The 15,221-nt window shown below is 39.6% G+C and overlaps 1 protein-coding gene across 1 annotated transcript in view; it reads left to right on the top strand.

Moving 5' to 3' along the window:
* col27a1b (collagen, type XXVII, alpha 1b) overlaps positions 1-15,221 on the top strand; it is a 65,430-nt gene that overhangs the window by 27,883 nt on the left and 22,326 nt on the right. Inside the window, exons 9-27 of the mRNA XM_013913365.1 lie at positions 754-798; positions 1,611-1,664; positions 2,269-2,313; positions 4,158-4,211; positions 5,111-5,155; positions 5,415-5,468; positions 6,395-6,439; positions 6,645-6,698; positions 7,108-7,161; positions 8,191-8,244; positions 9,351-9,404; positions 9,480-9,533; positions 9,622-9,666; positions 10,619-10,672; positions 10,900-10,944; positions 11,109-11,162; positions 11,951-12,004; positions 12,214-12,267; positions 13,522-13,575. Coding sequence (XP_013768819.1) covers positions 754-798; positions 1,611-1,664; positions 2,269-2,313; positions 4,158-4,211; positions 5,111-5,155; positions 5,415-5,468; positions 6,395-6,439; positions 6,645-6,698; positions 7,108-7,161; positions 8,191-8,244; positions 9,351-9,404; positions 9,480-9,533; positions 9,622-9,666; positions 10,619-10,672; positions 10,900-10,944; positions 11,109-11,162; positions 11,951-12,004; positions 12,214-12,267; positions 13,522-13,575 — 972 coding nt within the window. The remainder of the gene's footprint in view (positions 1-753; positions 799-1,610; positions 1,665-2,268; positions 2,314-4,157; positions 4,212-5,110; positions 5,156-5,414; positions 5,469-6,394; positions 6,440-6,644; positions 6,699-7,107; positions 7,162-8,190; positions 8,245-9,350; positions 9,405-9,479; positions 9,534-9,621; positions 9,667-10,618; positions 10,673-10,899; positions 10,945-11,108; positions 11,163-11,950; positions 12,005-12,213; positions 12,268-13,521; positions 13,576-15,221) is intronic.

The following is a 15,221-nucleotide window of genomic DNA, read 5'->3' as shown; positions in this document are numbered from 1 at the left end:
ACACACACACACACACACACACACACACACACACACACACACACACACACACACACACACACAATAAAAGCTTCTTCTGTCCTTTAAAACTCTGAGCATTATCCCTTGCTTCACTTCTAGGAGTAGTCTAACTGAAGAAGTCAAAGCTGGGAAGTATTAGAGTTTCTCCACATTAGAAATCTATTTTATCTCAGCTTTAAACTCCAAAAACAACTGGTTGGCTATTCCCTCATTTACAACCCTTGAATGTTTAAGATAACTTAGTGTTCAGGCACAGGTCTCTGTGTTTGCCTCTGTGCTTTACTGCACTGACTATGCCAAAACTCCCTGATCCCCTATATGAACTTAGAGATGTGTGGTGGATTAGGTTTTAGCACCCCCTACCATCTGTAGGCTGGGAATCAGGAGGGCTATATGTTTATGTCAAGACTTTACAATTTGCTGTTGGGAGCTCTCCTGAGCAGAAAGTTGATCTTTATAGTTGCAGAGTCATGTTTTGTGCCGGTGCATTAAACGACAGTTTTTCTGGGATACAGATGTGAATGCTGCTGAAGCATTAATGTTGCAAATGTCAGGGTTTATGCTAAACAGAATTTTAAAGAGGATACAAAATTTAATATCCAAAAGGTGGATGCTAATTGTTAAGTAGACTAGTCAGCCGATTTAAATATATAAATTTACTTGTATGGCATCTCAGATGAATGCAGCTGTTTGTAACTACTGAAATATGTTTTTTTTATCTATTACAATTAGGGCTTTCCTGGGCCTGCAGGAAAAATGGGGATAAAAGGGGTGAGGGTAAGTAGATGTTGCAGTTCTTCTTGGTGGTGGTGTTGGGATGTGTGTTTTTGTAAGACTCTCTATGGTACTTTGCAAGTCTTTTGCCATTTCTTAATGTTTCCTGTTTTTGTCATGCTCCCTCATGTAGCAGCTACTGATGGCCACAGGGGAGAGCAGCATGTTTCTTCTCTGTTGGACCTTCGCTTTCCTTAAATGAGCTGTGAAAATCATGCTAATTTAATTACCTAACCAGCGTGGTTGTATAAAACAGCCAGTGTCATAAACACCGCTCATCTTTCCCCGTTAACGCGACGATAATGGTAACAGATGGTTTTCTTCATATAGTTAAAGTATGTTAGAGTCAATACAGTTTTTAGTAATGCTAGCCAGAGATCATAAAACTTTATAGCTGTGCTGCATAATGCATCCAGATGTAAGCTTCTCATTTCATGTCATTGTTATTTCTACTTTTCCACTGAGCAGGTTTGGCACGAAGATCTCCAGAGATCCCTGATGTGAGGGTATGTGCCCTTGGACTACATCGTGGAAGCCAGCACCATGCAGTCCATGGGCATATACACTTGCTTCAAGGTTTGGCTCTTCGAGACCACTCAACTGTAACAAAAACCTTGCAGAGCACTGTTGCAGATGGACCCATCACAGCTGAAGGCTTTATAAAGATTTTTAGACACGTGTTAGTGTTATTGACAGTCCTACACAATGCCCAGCATCTTTGCTCAGTCTCATTATGTCCCCTTATCCACCTTTTGCTTTTCCATCTATCTTCGCCTTATCTGTTCCTTTACTCCATCTTTTATTTATCTCTCCAGGGTCACATTGGCATCCCTGGGCTTTTTGGCTTTCCTGGTCCTGATGGCGAGAGAGTGAGTATTAGTGGTTTTGAGAGAGAATACCCACTGGGCTGCATTATGTCCCAAAAATGATGAAATGGAAATGAGACCCAGATTAGATTTACTTGAATAAAACAATGGCATTAGATCAAAACACTAAGACCACACTAGGCAAACCTATCCATTACTCTTGAGTAAAAACAATGAATGCACAATTTTGTATCCAATAAGTTGAGCTTCAAATGTCTTATCTGATGAAATAACCTCACCTCATGATCCATTTTATAGCTCTTCTGTTTATCAGAAGTTCAGATTTCAACTTTCTCCTGAACACTTCTGAGGATCACGATGTAATAATATAGCAAACTACAGATCAGCTGTTAAATGGACCCTTTGAGATTGTTTTGTCATCTGCTGATACCAAGCTGAAGGATGGAATTTGAATATTTTATCCCCTACCCCCCCACAGTTGGTAAAGTTTCAAGAAATGGTGTTCTCTGCTTTCAGTCAATAATTTTGTTCTTGTGAGGAGCATCAAAACTACACACCGCCCGATAGATTGAGTCTTATTGCTGAATGTTGTCCAGGTTTTGAAATGATGTACTCTTCTTCTTATCCATTTCTTTCCTGTTCGTAGGGAATTCCTGGTGTTCATGGGAAGAAGGGCAAGATGGGTAGGCCGGTAAAGTTTTCTCTCAACATACTTCTCAGTTATTAATGTAGCCTTATGGCAATGACAGTGTTTGTGATCTATGGGACCTTACTGTAGTGCAGAGCTACTATAAAGCCCATTAAATGACCATTACTCTGACAGAGACTTCAGTTCAGTGTGAAACCCCTCCTGGCCTTACTCGTAAATACATATATGAGGCACAAAAAGCTCAGCCTACTACAGTCTAAGAGGAAGCAGATTCCTTTAGTACATATCAGAAGATTATAGTCGTATTCCCACTAAGCTTATTGCTAGTTTAATGTTAAAAAATGCTATCTGTCTATAAATCTCATGATCAGTGCAATTAATTTTCTCTGACTGAAGTTGATTAGGAAACTTTATGTGTTAAACAGTGTGCTTATTACTGTTCTTGTGTTGCGTTAGACTGATAGGCTAATATAATGTGTCAGTTGTGGGTTTGGCCCTCTGGAAGCTCTACCCACAGACGAGAGAGGTCTATTGTCATTGGCGCCTGGAAGCAAATTTCCCGTCCTTCCAAGCTTACATGGAAAATACTAATACTGCACATAACCACTTGTATGAATCACATATTTTTCCCAGGCTTAGTCCGGTTGAACACGATTTTTCAGTCTTATTATGCTGCAATGGTCAGTGACACATGCCAAGGCCTAAGAGTAAGCCCTTCATTGCCAAGTCATGAGCAAGCCATTTCTCTTCCTCTGTGGTGAAAAGTGAGATCAGTTTGTGTAAGAAGTTGGTTTTTTTTTTGTTTTCCATCCTGACTCAGCAGCAGTGCAAGAGAACCAGACAAGCAAAAGAGCTGGCACATTCTATCAAATGGGAATATGTGTGATGAAAATTGTCTTTTTGAATTCAGATTTTGAATGACATCAAACTGCTCCCATTTTCTTGTGTCACCCATACAGATAGAATGACTGGCTAGAATTTGCACATAGCTTTGAGAAGAGACTTTCATTGGACAGATCCTATAATTAAATCCTCACTGAGATTTACTGTCGGCACGAGAAAAAAAAGAGTTGCATGTGTTTCTGATCAAAACTGAGAGAGTTATTGACAGTTTGGGAGCAGCAAATTTTCCAGTGTTTCTTGTTTTTGCACCAATTACTGTTTATTTCTTGATCCACTTTTGCCTAATTTTCTAGAAAAGGAATGATTGTTTGCCACACAAGCAGCCCCTATCTTTGCCATCTGTTTAAGACTCAAGCCCTTTTTGATCTTTCCCTCTGTAGACACGATAAAAGAGACCTCACCGCAGTTCTGCCATTTATCATTCCCCTAACCCTAACACTCACCTTCTATAGGCAAGTACTGAGGTGTAATGTGCAGTGGGTTGCATGTTGACCTTGGCATACTGACAAGCACACGATGAGCGTGTGGCCTCTTGGCTGCATCACTCCTCTTGTTCTGCCTCTATAATGGAATTACGAGCGCCAAGCAAAAAAAAGAGCACAGTCAGCAATTCCTGGGCCAAGCAGCTTTATTCAGCCATTTAGGCGCGTCCTGGGGGTTTGGTTCGCGGGCTGCTGAGCAGTCCCTGCCAGTGCGTGCACACACAGACACTCGTCGCTTGGAAACAATCAGCCATGGAATTTCCTGCCGGTCTCTGGGGAATGAAAATGCTGGGAGCACATCTGATAACTTGGCCTTACTCTGGAAACTTCCGTTTTGGAAAAACACTTTGTTTATCCCCTGTGTTTGCTGTAATAACTTAACTGACATCCCGTGTGATATCTAAATGCATTCAACATCAAAATGGGCATTTTGAGAGAATGAATATACTAAAGACTCTCTCTCTATGGTTACGTGACGATGCTGTCTCTTTGTGTGCTCAGGGCTTTCTTGGTGACGTTGGAGAGCGGGGACCACCTGGCCCTGATGGGAACCCAGTAAGTGAAAAGATGTGGATTCCTGCACGATTTACTCATGATTGGTGGAATCCATTTCCTCCCATTTGTCCCTGAAGTCCACAATGTTACACCTGACACAGATTTAATCTGATTTCACATAACGATCACACTGCAGTGTCATTTAGAAGATTACATACAAAATGCTGTAGTGCAACAAACAGGTGCACTTCATACAAATTTTAATGTAGCACTTAAATTTATTTAGTCTACATCAGGTAACCTAGAGGGATAATTCTGAAAAAGTTTTTAACACAGTCAAAACTTAAAGCAGGAACATTTTATACTTACTCAGGACTAACCACGAGTCAGATCTTGGCATTCTCCCTCACTCATCATTATCCATACTGATATGAGGGCACCATCAGCAGTTTCATTCGCCACTCATCTTTCTTTAGCTTGACACTCACCACTTGTGATTGACTGGGTCAGTGTTAGATTGTGATTGGCTGACCTCTGAGAGCATCCCCCTGGCTTCATTTCCTCTCTCTCCAGAGAGAAGAGGGGATGTTCCATTTGGCTAAATCCACCTCCTTTCATTCATAGAGAAAGAAAGGAAGCGACAGGAAGGCCACACTGGGCTGTGTGTCATCCATCTCTGTATTGGATGCGTGGCTTGGAGAGGATGTAGGCATAGCATGTGGCTGTGGGGTAGATCATTTGGGCAACAATCTGCTCTGTGTGTTAAGTGCCAAGTCGCTTACTCAGTGCTAAACTGAGATAGAGTAGAGGAAAACATTTTCTCAGGATAAGGAAAATACTAATCAACAAAACAAATATAGAAACATGCCGCATTCAATCGCATCTCGTACTGACAGCTCTATGCTCCTGAGTGTGCACATGTATCTTTTCTTTCTCTTCTTCTTTCCCATTCCTCCTAGGGTGAGCTGGGAGCTCCTGGCCCATGTGGAGTCCCTGGTCTTATTGTGAGTGTTGCGCAGTCCTTGTAACTGATTTCATAAAGTTATATTTGTGGTTTATGCACTTTGATTCGTTGTCTGTTGCTCTCTGCTTTTTCATTTTTCTTCCTTCTAAAATTAGTTTGAAACAACTTTTTTGTGGAGTATTATTTATTTTCTTTCTTTATGAGCATCTGCTATGAATTTAAAACAACACTTGTTTTGCTATTGACCAAAATTCCTCTAAAGGACATTGTTTTAAGGCTGTTGGTGGGATTGTTTGCAGGGAGACATGGGCCCTGTTGGCATTATGGGATTACCTGGACCACCAGGACTCAAGGTAAATGTTCCAGTTTCACTGTTTTGCCTCTGTCTGTTTTTGAGGATTTTTAACTGTAAGTTGTATGCATTTTGGTATTTTAGTGATTGGCCTTCAAAACTTCCTCCAGTAGAGGCTAAGCTTGCATTGGTCAGACATGGTTAGTCTTGGGATTAATTATGCTACAGAATAGATGTTCCTCAAGCGGCAATCTCTGGGCTGAAAATGATGCCAAGTGGAAGTGCCAAAAATCTCCATTTCTACTAACAGCCAAAAGGGAGTCATGTAAAGATGTATGTAAATGATGGACTGAGCCACCATAACGCCAGTTGGTTTTGGATTGTATTTTGAATCCTCAGTGTTACCTCAGTGTTAGTGTTTTGGTCATTACTGTTTTATCTTTGTGGAGGCAGAAACAACCCTGTTTAGTCAAGGGTATCAGGTTGTTTTAAGTTAGCTGACACTAGCAATCTAGGTTAGCAAGTTGCATGCATAAGCTCTACCAGTTCAAGACACAGACGCCCATTAATACAGACTAATAAAATAGCAGACTTAGTGTTGGGGGAAGCCTCGAGTGACCATTAAAGGAACTGGTGGTCAATCCCGATACACTACCATATTAGAAAGGCAAACTAAACTGCATTGGAAAGCATACAGCCTCAAACCAAAACCGTTTTCCCTGTGTAGCTGTGTACGTGTCTGTTTGTTGCGCTTGTGCCGTTTATGAATACAGCTTGCTAACTACGTTTGCTTGCTTTTACTTACTTAGCATTTTGCACTCTTAGCAAATGCAGTAACGTTTAGCACCAAAAAAATCACTTGGTGACTGTTGTTGAGGCTTCAGAGCACAGAGATCATGACTTATCTTTCAGGTCTGGCTGTGTCCATCTTTAATACACCCTTGTGAACAGGGAAACATGACAGCGCTTTTTTTCTTTGCTTCTAAGGGAGTACCTGGAAATACAGGGGAACAAGGACTGAAAGGTGATAAGGTGATCTGCATATGTCTTTCTCAAACTACTACCTTTCTCTACAAAAGATTGGTTAATGTGACAAATCACAAAATTGTATCTCTCTCCTGAGAAAGCTAACATTTAAGGCAAAGCTATAAAGCATGTGCTAATCATAGCTCCTTGTTGATAGAATTTTTCTCTTATTAGCATTCACACTATTTTCTATGTTTATTTCTGTTTCCAGGGGGATGTTGGCCTGCCAGGAGAGCCGGGAGAATGTGGATTCCAAGGGGACAAGGTAGGTGTATTTTTGTATGTGCTCAGGTGATGGCGCAGATCATCCATTAATAAGATTATGGATTTAATGGCTGGCTTCTCGTAAATGCATCTGTTTGGGTCCGTGTCAGATTCCCCTCAGCAAGATGATTCACTCCAGATTGCTACCAATTAGACCAGCACAGAGTGTGTCATCTTTGCAACCATCTGTGTGTGCATGGATTAATGGGACTTGTTGTAAAGTCTCTTGTACTGCTCTCTTAAAGGGAAGTACAAACCATTTACTATAGCCGTGTACCAGGTTTAGGCACTAAAAGGTTAACAGTCTTTCACAAATGCCTCCAATATATTAAATAGGCTTTGCACAGTACTTTTTGTTTTGATGCATTTGATGCCCCTTTTTGTCTTGTTAACTGGCATTTATGTTACAGGGCAGCCGTGGCTCACGTGGGTTGCCCGGTCCTTGTGGAAAACCTGGACAACAGGTATTTTACCTTCCACATGCTTACTGATTTACAATTATCCATTGTGGATAGTTTCATGCAGGAAAACTCCATTCAGTATAGTTGAAACCTCATTTAGTTAACATCTAACTGGATTGCAGTAATGGCTCCCCCAGAGCCAGTGCAGTGAATTGGAATTTATTTGATTAAAATTATTTAATTAGTGATGTTGCAGTGATCTCTAGACTGAACATTATAACCTTATTTAGAAATAACAGATATTTCTTTTCTCAAGCAAGAAAACATTTGCTTTGCCTGCTTTGCAATTAAATTATGATGTGAAGGCAGTTTCTCCTTTTTAAACTCCGGATGAGAATTTTGTTCTGAAAGCATAGTGGTGCACTCAGAGGATCCAGTGAGTCTTAAGATGCTCTCAAGAAAAAAAGGCTGGTCTTCTTGAAGAAAGATGAGCAGAAATCTTCAAACGTATACAAAAGCAAACTTTATGCCCTTATGTGTGTGTGAGAATTTTGGTCTAATCAGGCACATATAGCTCAACTCTTCAAAGAGTAGGGCACAGGCAAATTCCCAGTGTGAGCGCTCTCCGAGCTTTGGCACTTATGCAATCTAAAAGTTTCCTTAATGTTTTCAGTGCTCTCTGATCTGATTTGAGGTTCTTGCATAGAAAACTAAGCCTCATGCTTGCTTGATCTGCTATGTGATTTATGCATCTTTCAGCAATGATAACAGCCATTCCAAGGAGCTAAACTCATTCTTCATATCAGGATCTTATCTGATTTTCCCTTGTTTGAGGGATTTGTTGTCTGGTGCAATGAAAATTAAATTTCCTTTATTCTGCATTGACGTAACCTTGAATTGCATAACATGTTTACAGGTGCTAAAGGGCAGGTTTATTATAACTGAAAAAAATGAAGATGTATTGGATTGTTTCATTAAAATGCCACATTATGTTGGTTCCACAATCTAGTAAATGTGCAAATTTTAGCTTTGTTGTTGTTGTTTTTACATTTTTAATTCTAATCTTGGTGATAATTGTGTGACATTTTTAAGGGCAAACCTGGTGAGAAGGGCCCTGTTGGTTTACCTGGTCCTCCTGGCCTAGAGGTAGGAATTATAGATACATATAGATTATAGTCACATACAAACATTTTATCTAAATACAGGAATTTGAAATGGTCCTGTGCCAAACCTCATTTCTTTATATTTGCTAGGAAAAGGGGTGCAGTGATTTACCGAAACCTGCAAACATAGAAATACACTCAAAAATGGTGTTGAAAGTCAATGTTTTGTATGACCACCTACTCTTTAACACAGCCTGAACTCTCTTGGGCAAGCTTTCTTCTAAATCCTTTAAGTAGCCTTCAGGGATAGTTCTTCAGGCTTCTTGAAGGACATTCAAAGCTCTTCTTTGAATGTTGGCTGCCTTTTGTTCCATTCTCAAGTTTTCATCTAGTAGCTCTTTGGGAATCAACTTTTTGGCTTTTTCTTGTAGATTCAACTACAGAAACGGGTGTGAATTATGTATTTTTGCAACAGACTGCTGGCAACAAAGTGCCTGAAGATAAAATTTAGAATTGATTCTTGCTAAGTTGCTAAACACAACAATGGTTCATCTCTTGAGTTGGTGTTTCATAGGTCAGTGTTAAGTCACTTAACAAATAAAAACATTCCTCTGAAAATGGTCAGGTATAAGAATTGGACTGAAAATGAGCAAAAAAGCAGCCAATGTCCACAGAAAACTCTAAAAAGTCTTCAGAAAGCCTGACTAACTATTGATAAATGGACTGGTTCTTGTGGAGTGTTTTTCCACACAAGCACTCAAAGTGCTTTACACAATATGCTTCATTCACACACATTGATATAAGCTTTTTCTTTCTATGTATAAGTGCTTTCAATCTAACATTCACACTTGGAGAGAAACTTGGGGTTCAGGATCTTGCCCGAGGATATTTTAGCCTGCAGACAAGAGCAACCAGGGGTCAAATCACTAACCTTCCAATTAGTAGATGACCTGCTCTACCTCCCGAGTTTTAGCTTTCTCATGACAACTCAGGAATTGCACAATGCTTCCTGGAAACAAAATCTGAAGAAATGAGGAGTTGCTCAAGACTTTTGCTCAGTGCTGTTTATCATTTTAACAGTTTAGAGTAGCATAAACCATTCTACCATATGGTGATATAGCTGGGGTTCATTTCTTGTTAATTCTGCAGGGCTTTCCAGGTGACATTGGCCCACCAGGACAAAATGGCCCGGAAGGTCCCAAGGTTAGTAGAACCACATCAGCTCAATTAGAACCACAGAAATTAAGTGAACCCTGAACCTCAATGTCTCATTAATAGGGAAAACAAGGAGCAAGAGGTTTGCCAGGTCCAAGTGGAACTTCAGGACTTCAGGTGTGGTTAAATGTAAAAGTTCATTTAAGCTGAAATAAATGTTTCTTTATGTAATGTTGACTTTTTTTTATTTGTTTTTTTTGGTCAGGGTGATGAGGGGCCAGTTGGGCCAGCTGGACCCGCTGGACCCGAGGTGAGTACAACCCAAGACCAGACACAACAATAACAAAGTTGTCATTTAAAACCTCAACACTTACTACGCTCATGTGTCTCTGCCTAAATTAGCATTGGAGGAGTAACTTTGACCAATTATGGATAGTAAGTCCTTTGGCTGACTGATCTCCTATTGTTTTCCAGATGTTTTCAAAGACTTCCTATTGGACACTCTGTACTCATATTGGTCAGCAAATTGCTGCCCTTCCGTCTATCATAAAAAGAACGCGAAAGCAAGCAGAGTGTTGTAAACAAAAGAAATTCTTTAAAAAGTATCTAATGATTGAGTTATTTTTTAAGATGAATGCACAAGAAAGATAATTATAAAGATAATTAGATAATTTATTAAATCTATTTAAGAGTGGAGTCAAACAAGTTCCCGTTATTGTTTGTTTATCAATTGACTTCAACAGATGTAGATTTTTTTATATCTGAATTGTGACCATTGTTGATAAAGATGCTATTCAAGCCAAATGTGACTTTATAAAAGACGAATAGGATGACTTTGAACTGCTCCACAGTATAAAAAAGTCCACAGTGACCGTCTCTGTCCAAAAATGTGTTTGTTTGGAGTCATCCCAGGCTAAACAATAGAGAAGCCTTTTCCAATAAAACAATCTATTTTTGCAGTGGTAGACTTCAGTCTGCCATCTCCCAATAGTTTAACCCACAAGTGAATATGAAAATACAAACACAAATGATCCAAAGAGTTTTGTGAGTAATAATAAGCCTTTGATGCTAGAAATACCTCTTTATTTTTTGAATCATTAGCTGTCTTAAAGGGGTGCCTTTGTTTTGGCATCAAATGTTGGTTTGTTTTGTGTCGCAGCCTCTTGAGGGAAGCAACACCTTTTTACTGGAGATACAGAGTTTATTGTTTGTTGTGTGGAGCTTCAGTACACTTCTCTCTGTCATTTCCGCTTTCTGTTCAGGGCAGGCCGGGGAGGCAGGGATTCCCTGGACTGACGGGCACAGATGGACTCAAGGTCAGACTTAATTGTCATACGTTCACAGATGAACCGTTGTCACCGTAACTGAACACTCTCTCCCTGGTTTTCTTTTATGATAATGTATCATCTGAATATGTATAAATTAGATGTTAATTCCCTGCTACCACAGGGGAACTGGCCTCTAAGCACATTTCAACTGAATTGCACTAAAAACGAAAGGCATGAATAAGTTTGTGATATGCTAATTGGCTGCTTTGCTGTAGGGTGAGACCGGGATAACTGGCGAGGTCGGAAAGCTTGGCGAGAGGGTAAAGGCTTTTCTCCCTCTTTTTTGCTCGTTTCTGTTTGATGCTCACAGTGTGTGTCTGTTTTGTCAGTGCCCCAGAGCTGTGCAGCCTATTATGAGAATTACAAGTTCATAAGACTAAGAGAAATAAGACACAGTTAAGACAGCATTTTTTCTCTCCCTCAGGGACTGCCTGGTTTTATTGGGCCTGTCGGAGAGATGGGTATCGCGGGAGAAAAGGTTAGCGTGGTCTAAATGTGTCATTCTTTGCTACTGTCACAATTTGTAGTCTTGTTTTGACCTTTTGAAATCTTTCCTGTAGTGCTGTATGGAGTGTGCCAGCAAATGCACAAAAATATATTGAACACAGTTTTTCAAATAAGTTCTCATGCAAGTAAAATTGCTGTCTTGTGGTTGTACGCGTGCACCAGCCGATCACCAGTTATAGTTTGAGTAAGATTTGTAATATTTTTCATGTTTCTGTATAAATATGACCTAATTCATCATCAGATATTAACACAAGTCCCAAAAGTAGATGAATTCAACTGAGATAAACATATACAATTTAATTATTATCAATTTATTTTTTGATGGAAATGATCCAATCATACATTGACCTTTGACTAGCCACATCTAATCAGTTCTCACTGAGTCCAACTGAACTTGGAATAAATAGTAATGAAATTCTAGATCACAGTAAGCTTGACCAAAATTTAATCTGCTCAACTGAATGATAGTTTTAAAGATGTTCCAGAAATATTGCACTCATAAGAACTGGATGTACAACCTAAAAAAGTGATCCCACCTGCAATGACCGTTGCCCACATGGAGACATTAAAATTTGCATATTTGCTAACTTTCTCCATATAATGTAATTGTACATTTCTGATAAAACAAAAGCAACAATTTGAGAGCATTACTTTATTATGTTGTTACTGGGTATAATTAAATGTTTTGACATATATTTGACTGTTGGATCGGTTGCAGTCCTACTTCCGTTTCCCTAATCGTGGCTTTTGGTACTTCAGGGTGATCGAGGGAACACGGGCGTCCCCGGGCCACCAGGTGAACAGGGGCCGATGGTAAGGAGTAAGTCTGGACCCCATCTCTCATACCAGGGGGCATTCTGTTGTAAAGGGTTGGGGTGTGATAACAGATTTGATTTATCATGCAATAATTATCTAATAAATAGATAATATATGGCCACCAAGGTTTTGTCACATCTGCGGACTTATTTATGCTTTCTTTGAAAGATTGTATAGATATCATTCAAGTAACGTTGTTTCATCAGGGTCACCCTGGAATACCTGGTGAGATGGGGCCACCTGGACTGCAAGGGATTCCAGTAAGTTTACCATTATTACTATCTGTATCATAGCTGTAGAGAAGGTAAACTGTCTTGGTGTGTGTGCATGTGTATGGTGTGGCTATACTAACCTATTGTGCCATCTACACTAACAGACCTTATCTAATCCATAAAAACGGTGCCTGTATGCAGTCTCAGATTGCACTTCTCACCGCACCCAACTACACTGGTGCTATGTTGCATTTCTCTTGCTTCTGTAGAGATACTTTCAATTTAGTTTTATTTATAAACTGAGATTTCCTAGAAGATGAAAAAACAAACCTTACAATATTAGCGAGAGAGAACTCCAACAATCAGACGATCTTATACGAATAAGCGCCTGGCAACAGTGGGAAGGAAAAACTCCCGTACAACAGGAAGACATCTCTGGTAGAACCAGGCTCAGGGAGGTACAGTACTGTACTGCAACCGTTTGGGGGGTAAGGAGAAAGTGAAGATCAAAATAGAGAGTTTAGGCCTAAACACAAATTACAGGAGAGAGCAGACAAAAGCTAGTTTCATGCAGCAGTGGCATGCAAATGCATCAAGAGTAAAAAGAGTGGAGTGGAGAAAGAAATGCTCAGTGCATTATTGAAAGTCCCCCAACAGCCTGATCTGATAGCATCTTCACAAGATGGTTTAGAGTGGCCTGATCTAGCACTAATTCTAAGCTTTATTGAAAATAAAGTTCTTAAGCAGAATTTTAAATGTAGATTCCAAACTCGGAGCTGGTTCCATAGGAAAGAGGCCCAATAGCTGAAGACTCTGCCTCCTGTAGTGGCTACTTTCGGCTGCTGCCATGTCACAAAGGGTTGCCACAGAAGGTATTTCCACATGTTTGATTTGGCAGTTTTACACCGGATGCCCTTCCCGACACAACCCCAAAGGGCAGCTAAAGTTTCTGCCTCTTATTCTTTTTTTTTGCGTTATTTTTTTTATAGATTGATTTTCAAAAAGACAAAATGCTGATGGACACTTTGGGACAAGCTACAAAACAAGACAACACAGAGTTGATACAGAGATTAGAAGAGATGTGTGTGGTTAAGTGTGAGAATGTGCTTTTCGGTTTAGCTTGACATCAATGTGATAGAAAGGGAGCAGAAAAAAAGTCACACAGTAATAGTTCAATATGATTATATGGTGTTGTGTTTTTTTAGCAGCCTTTGATGGTTGACAACATATCAAAAAAAGTGAGGTAGTTGCATCTAAGTCTCCATTTTCAAACTCTAAGAATATTTTTTCATACACATGCAGGGGCCTCCAGGTTCCCGGGGATCTGTTGGTATCAGAGGACCCAAAGGCAGGAGGGTAAGCAAATGGAAGCTATAGTAAACGATGATATCTCCATTATGTGACTCTCAATTACTGTCTGTTAATAAATAATACACCATAATTATGTTTGCACCCAGCAAATGAAATTAGCATCATGATCCATGTCCAGTAACCTGCTAAATGGCACCATGGCTGCTAAACACTAGTGTCATTATATCTGTTGAAATGCTAGCTTACACTTCTACAGTCTTACTCAGCCTCTGCCATTACTGTGACTGCTTAAAGCCCTGATTTATTGTAATTGTAATTTTACATCCCCAGTTGCAGTAACAATAGTTGTTTTTTCTTTTTTTTCCACAATAATGAGAAGATGAACTGTGTAACATTACATCAGCTCTAATTGTCTCTAAAAGATCCAGACATAATGACATCTCTTAAAGTATTTTTCTATAATGCAAAACCACAGATCATTTTAGAAGATAACCTCAGTGAGCCTCCATCTGTATATCTTTCTATATAGAAGATGTAGCAGCTTATCTCAGAATCTTGCTGCATCTGCAGGTTTAAATCTGTCACTGGTGCTTCATTGTTTTCCAGCTTTGCATAATATAATTAAGGAGTTATAGACTTTAATGGAAGAGTGCAAAATTTTGGACAAAATAAATAATTGATCTAATATGTCATTTTAGCCCCATTTTTACCCCTCAGCCGTTAAAGGCTAATGGGGTATAGTTGTCACCCAGGTGGGCATGGTGGGCGCGTGATGTGGACACCCAAGTTTGTGAATGCAGTAACTTGAGAATAAGACAATGTAAGATTTTGAATTTGATACCAAAGGCCTAGCTACTAAAAAACTCAGTTGAGTTTGAATCTCAGTGACCTCAACCTCAAGATCAAGGGTCAGAGGTCAAGCTTGCTGAAAAATCTTTGACTATGATAACTCGCGAATGAAGCGGTGTAGGAGTTTTAAATGGATACCATAGGTGTATCATAGTTTGAATCTGTGACCTTGACCTCTTGGTTGAGGTCAAGGGGTCAAATTTTCTGAAAATCCTGTACATGCGAATAACTTGGCTAACTTTGAAATAACTTTGAAACCGATACCTCAGGTGCATACATAGGAGGCTGAGGGCTACCACGGGTCGCTGCCAGTATTTTTGTTTTGTTTTTTCCAGGTATCTCATGTACTCACCCACTTGGTGGAAAGACTTAATTTGTCCCTAATGATTCATCTCACATGCAAAATATATCCATATGTGACTGCTATACATTTGTGTCTGTTATAGAAATAATTTTTATAAGTACCTACACACATACAAACATTAAAGTTTTCACAAGCCTGCAGCATCCTGTGAAAACCTGCATATATATCATATCATATATCATGATTCAGTAGCTTGTAGAAAAGCTTTTAGCATCAGTAAACTGAAGTACCAGTAGTCTTTTTCTATATTATTTTATCAGACTTTCAGTTTTTGAGGGACTTTTGTTACGGAAGCGTTTATGGTCTGAAAAGTTTCCTCGTCCTGTGACTATAAAATAAGTCCAAGCCATCATCCTTCCACCACCATTCTCGATAATTCGTATGAGATGTTGACACGTTGTATTTGACTTTCACCAGAAGTGACGCTGGCATTATGACCAAACATCTCCCACAAGGTCTTGTCTGACCAAAGTATATT

This window comes from Pundamilia nyererei, unplaced genomic scaffold, assembly GCF_000239375.1.
Source record: "Pundamilia nyererei isolate P.nyererei 1_Seehausen unplaced genomic scaffold, PunNye1.0 scaffold00127, whole genome shotgun sequence".
Lineage (NCBI taxonomy): Eukaryota > Metazoa > Chordata > Actinopteri > Cichliformes > Cichlidae > Pundamilia > Pundamilia nyererei.
The sequence above is the reverse complement of the archived record's forward strand: the minus strand, read 5'-3'. Positions and strand labels throughout refer to the sequence as shown.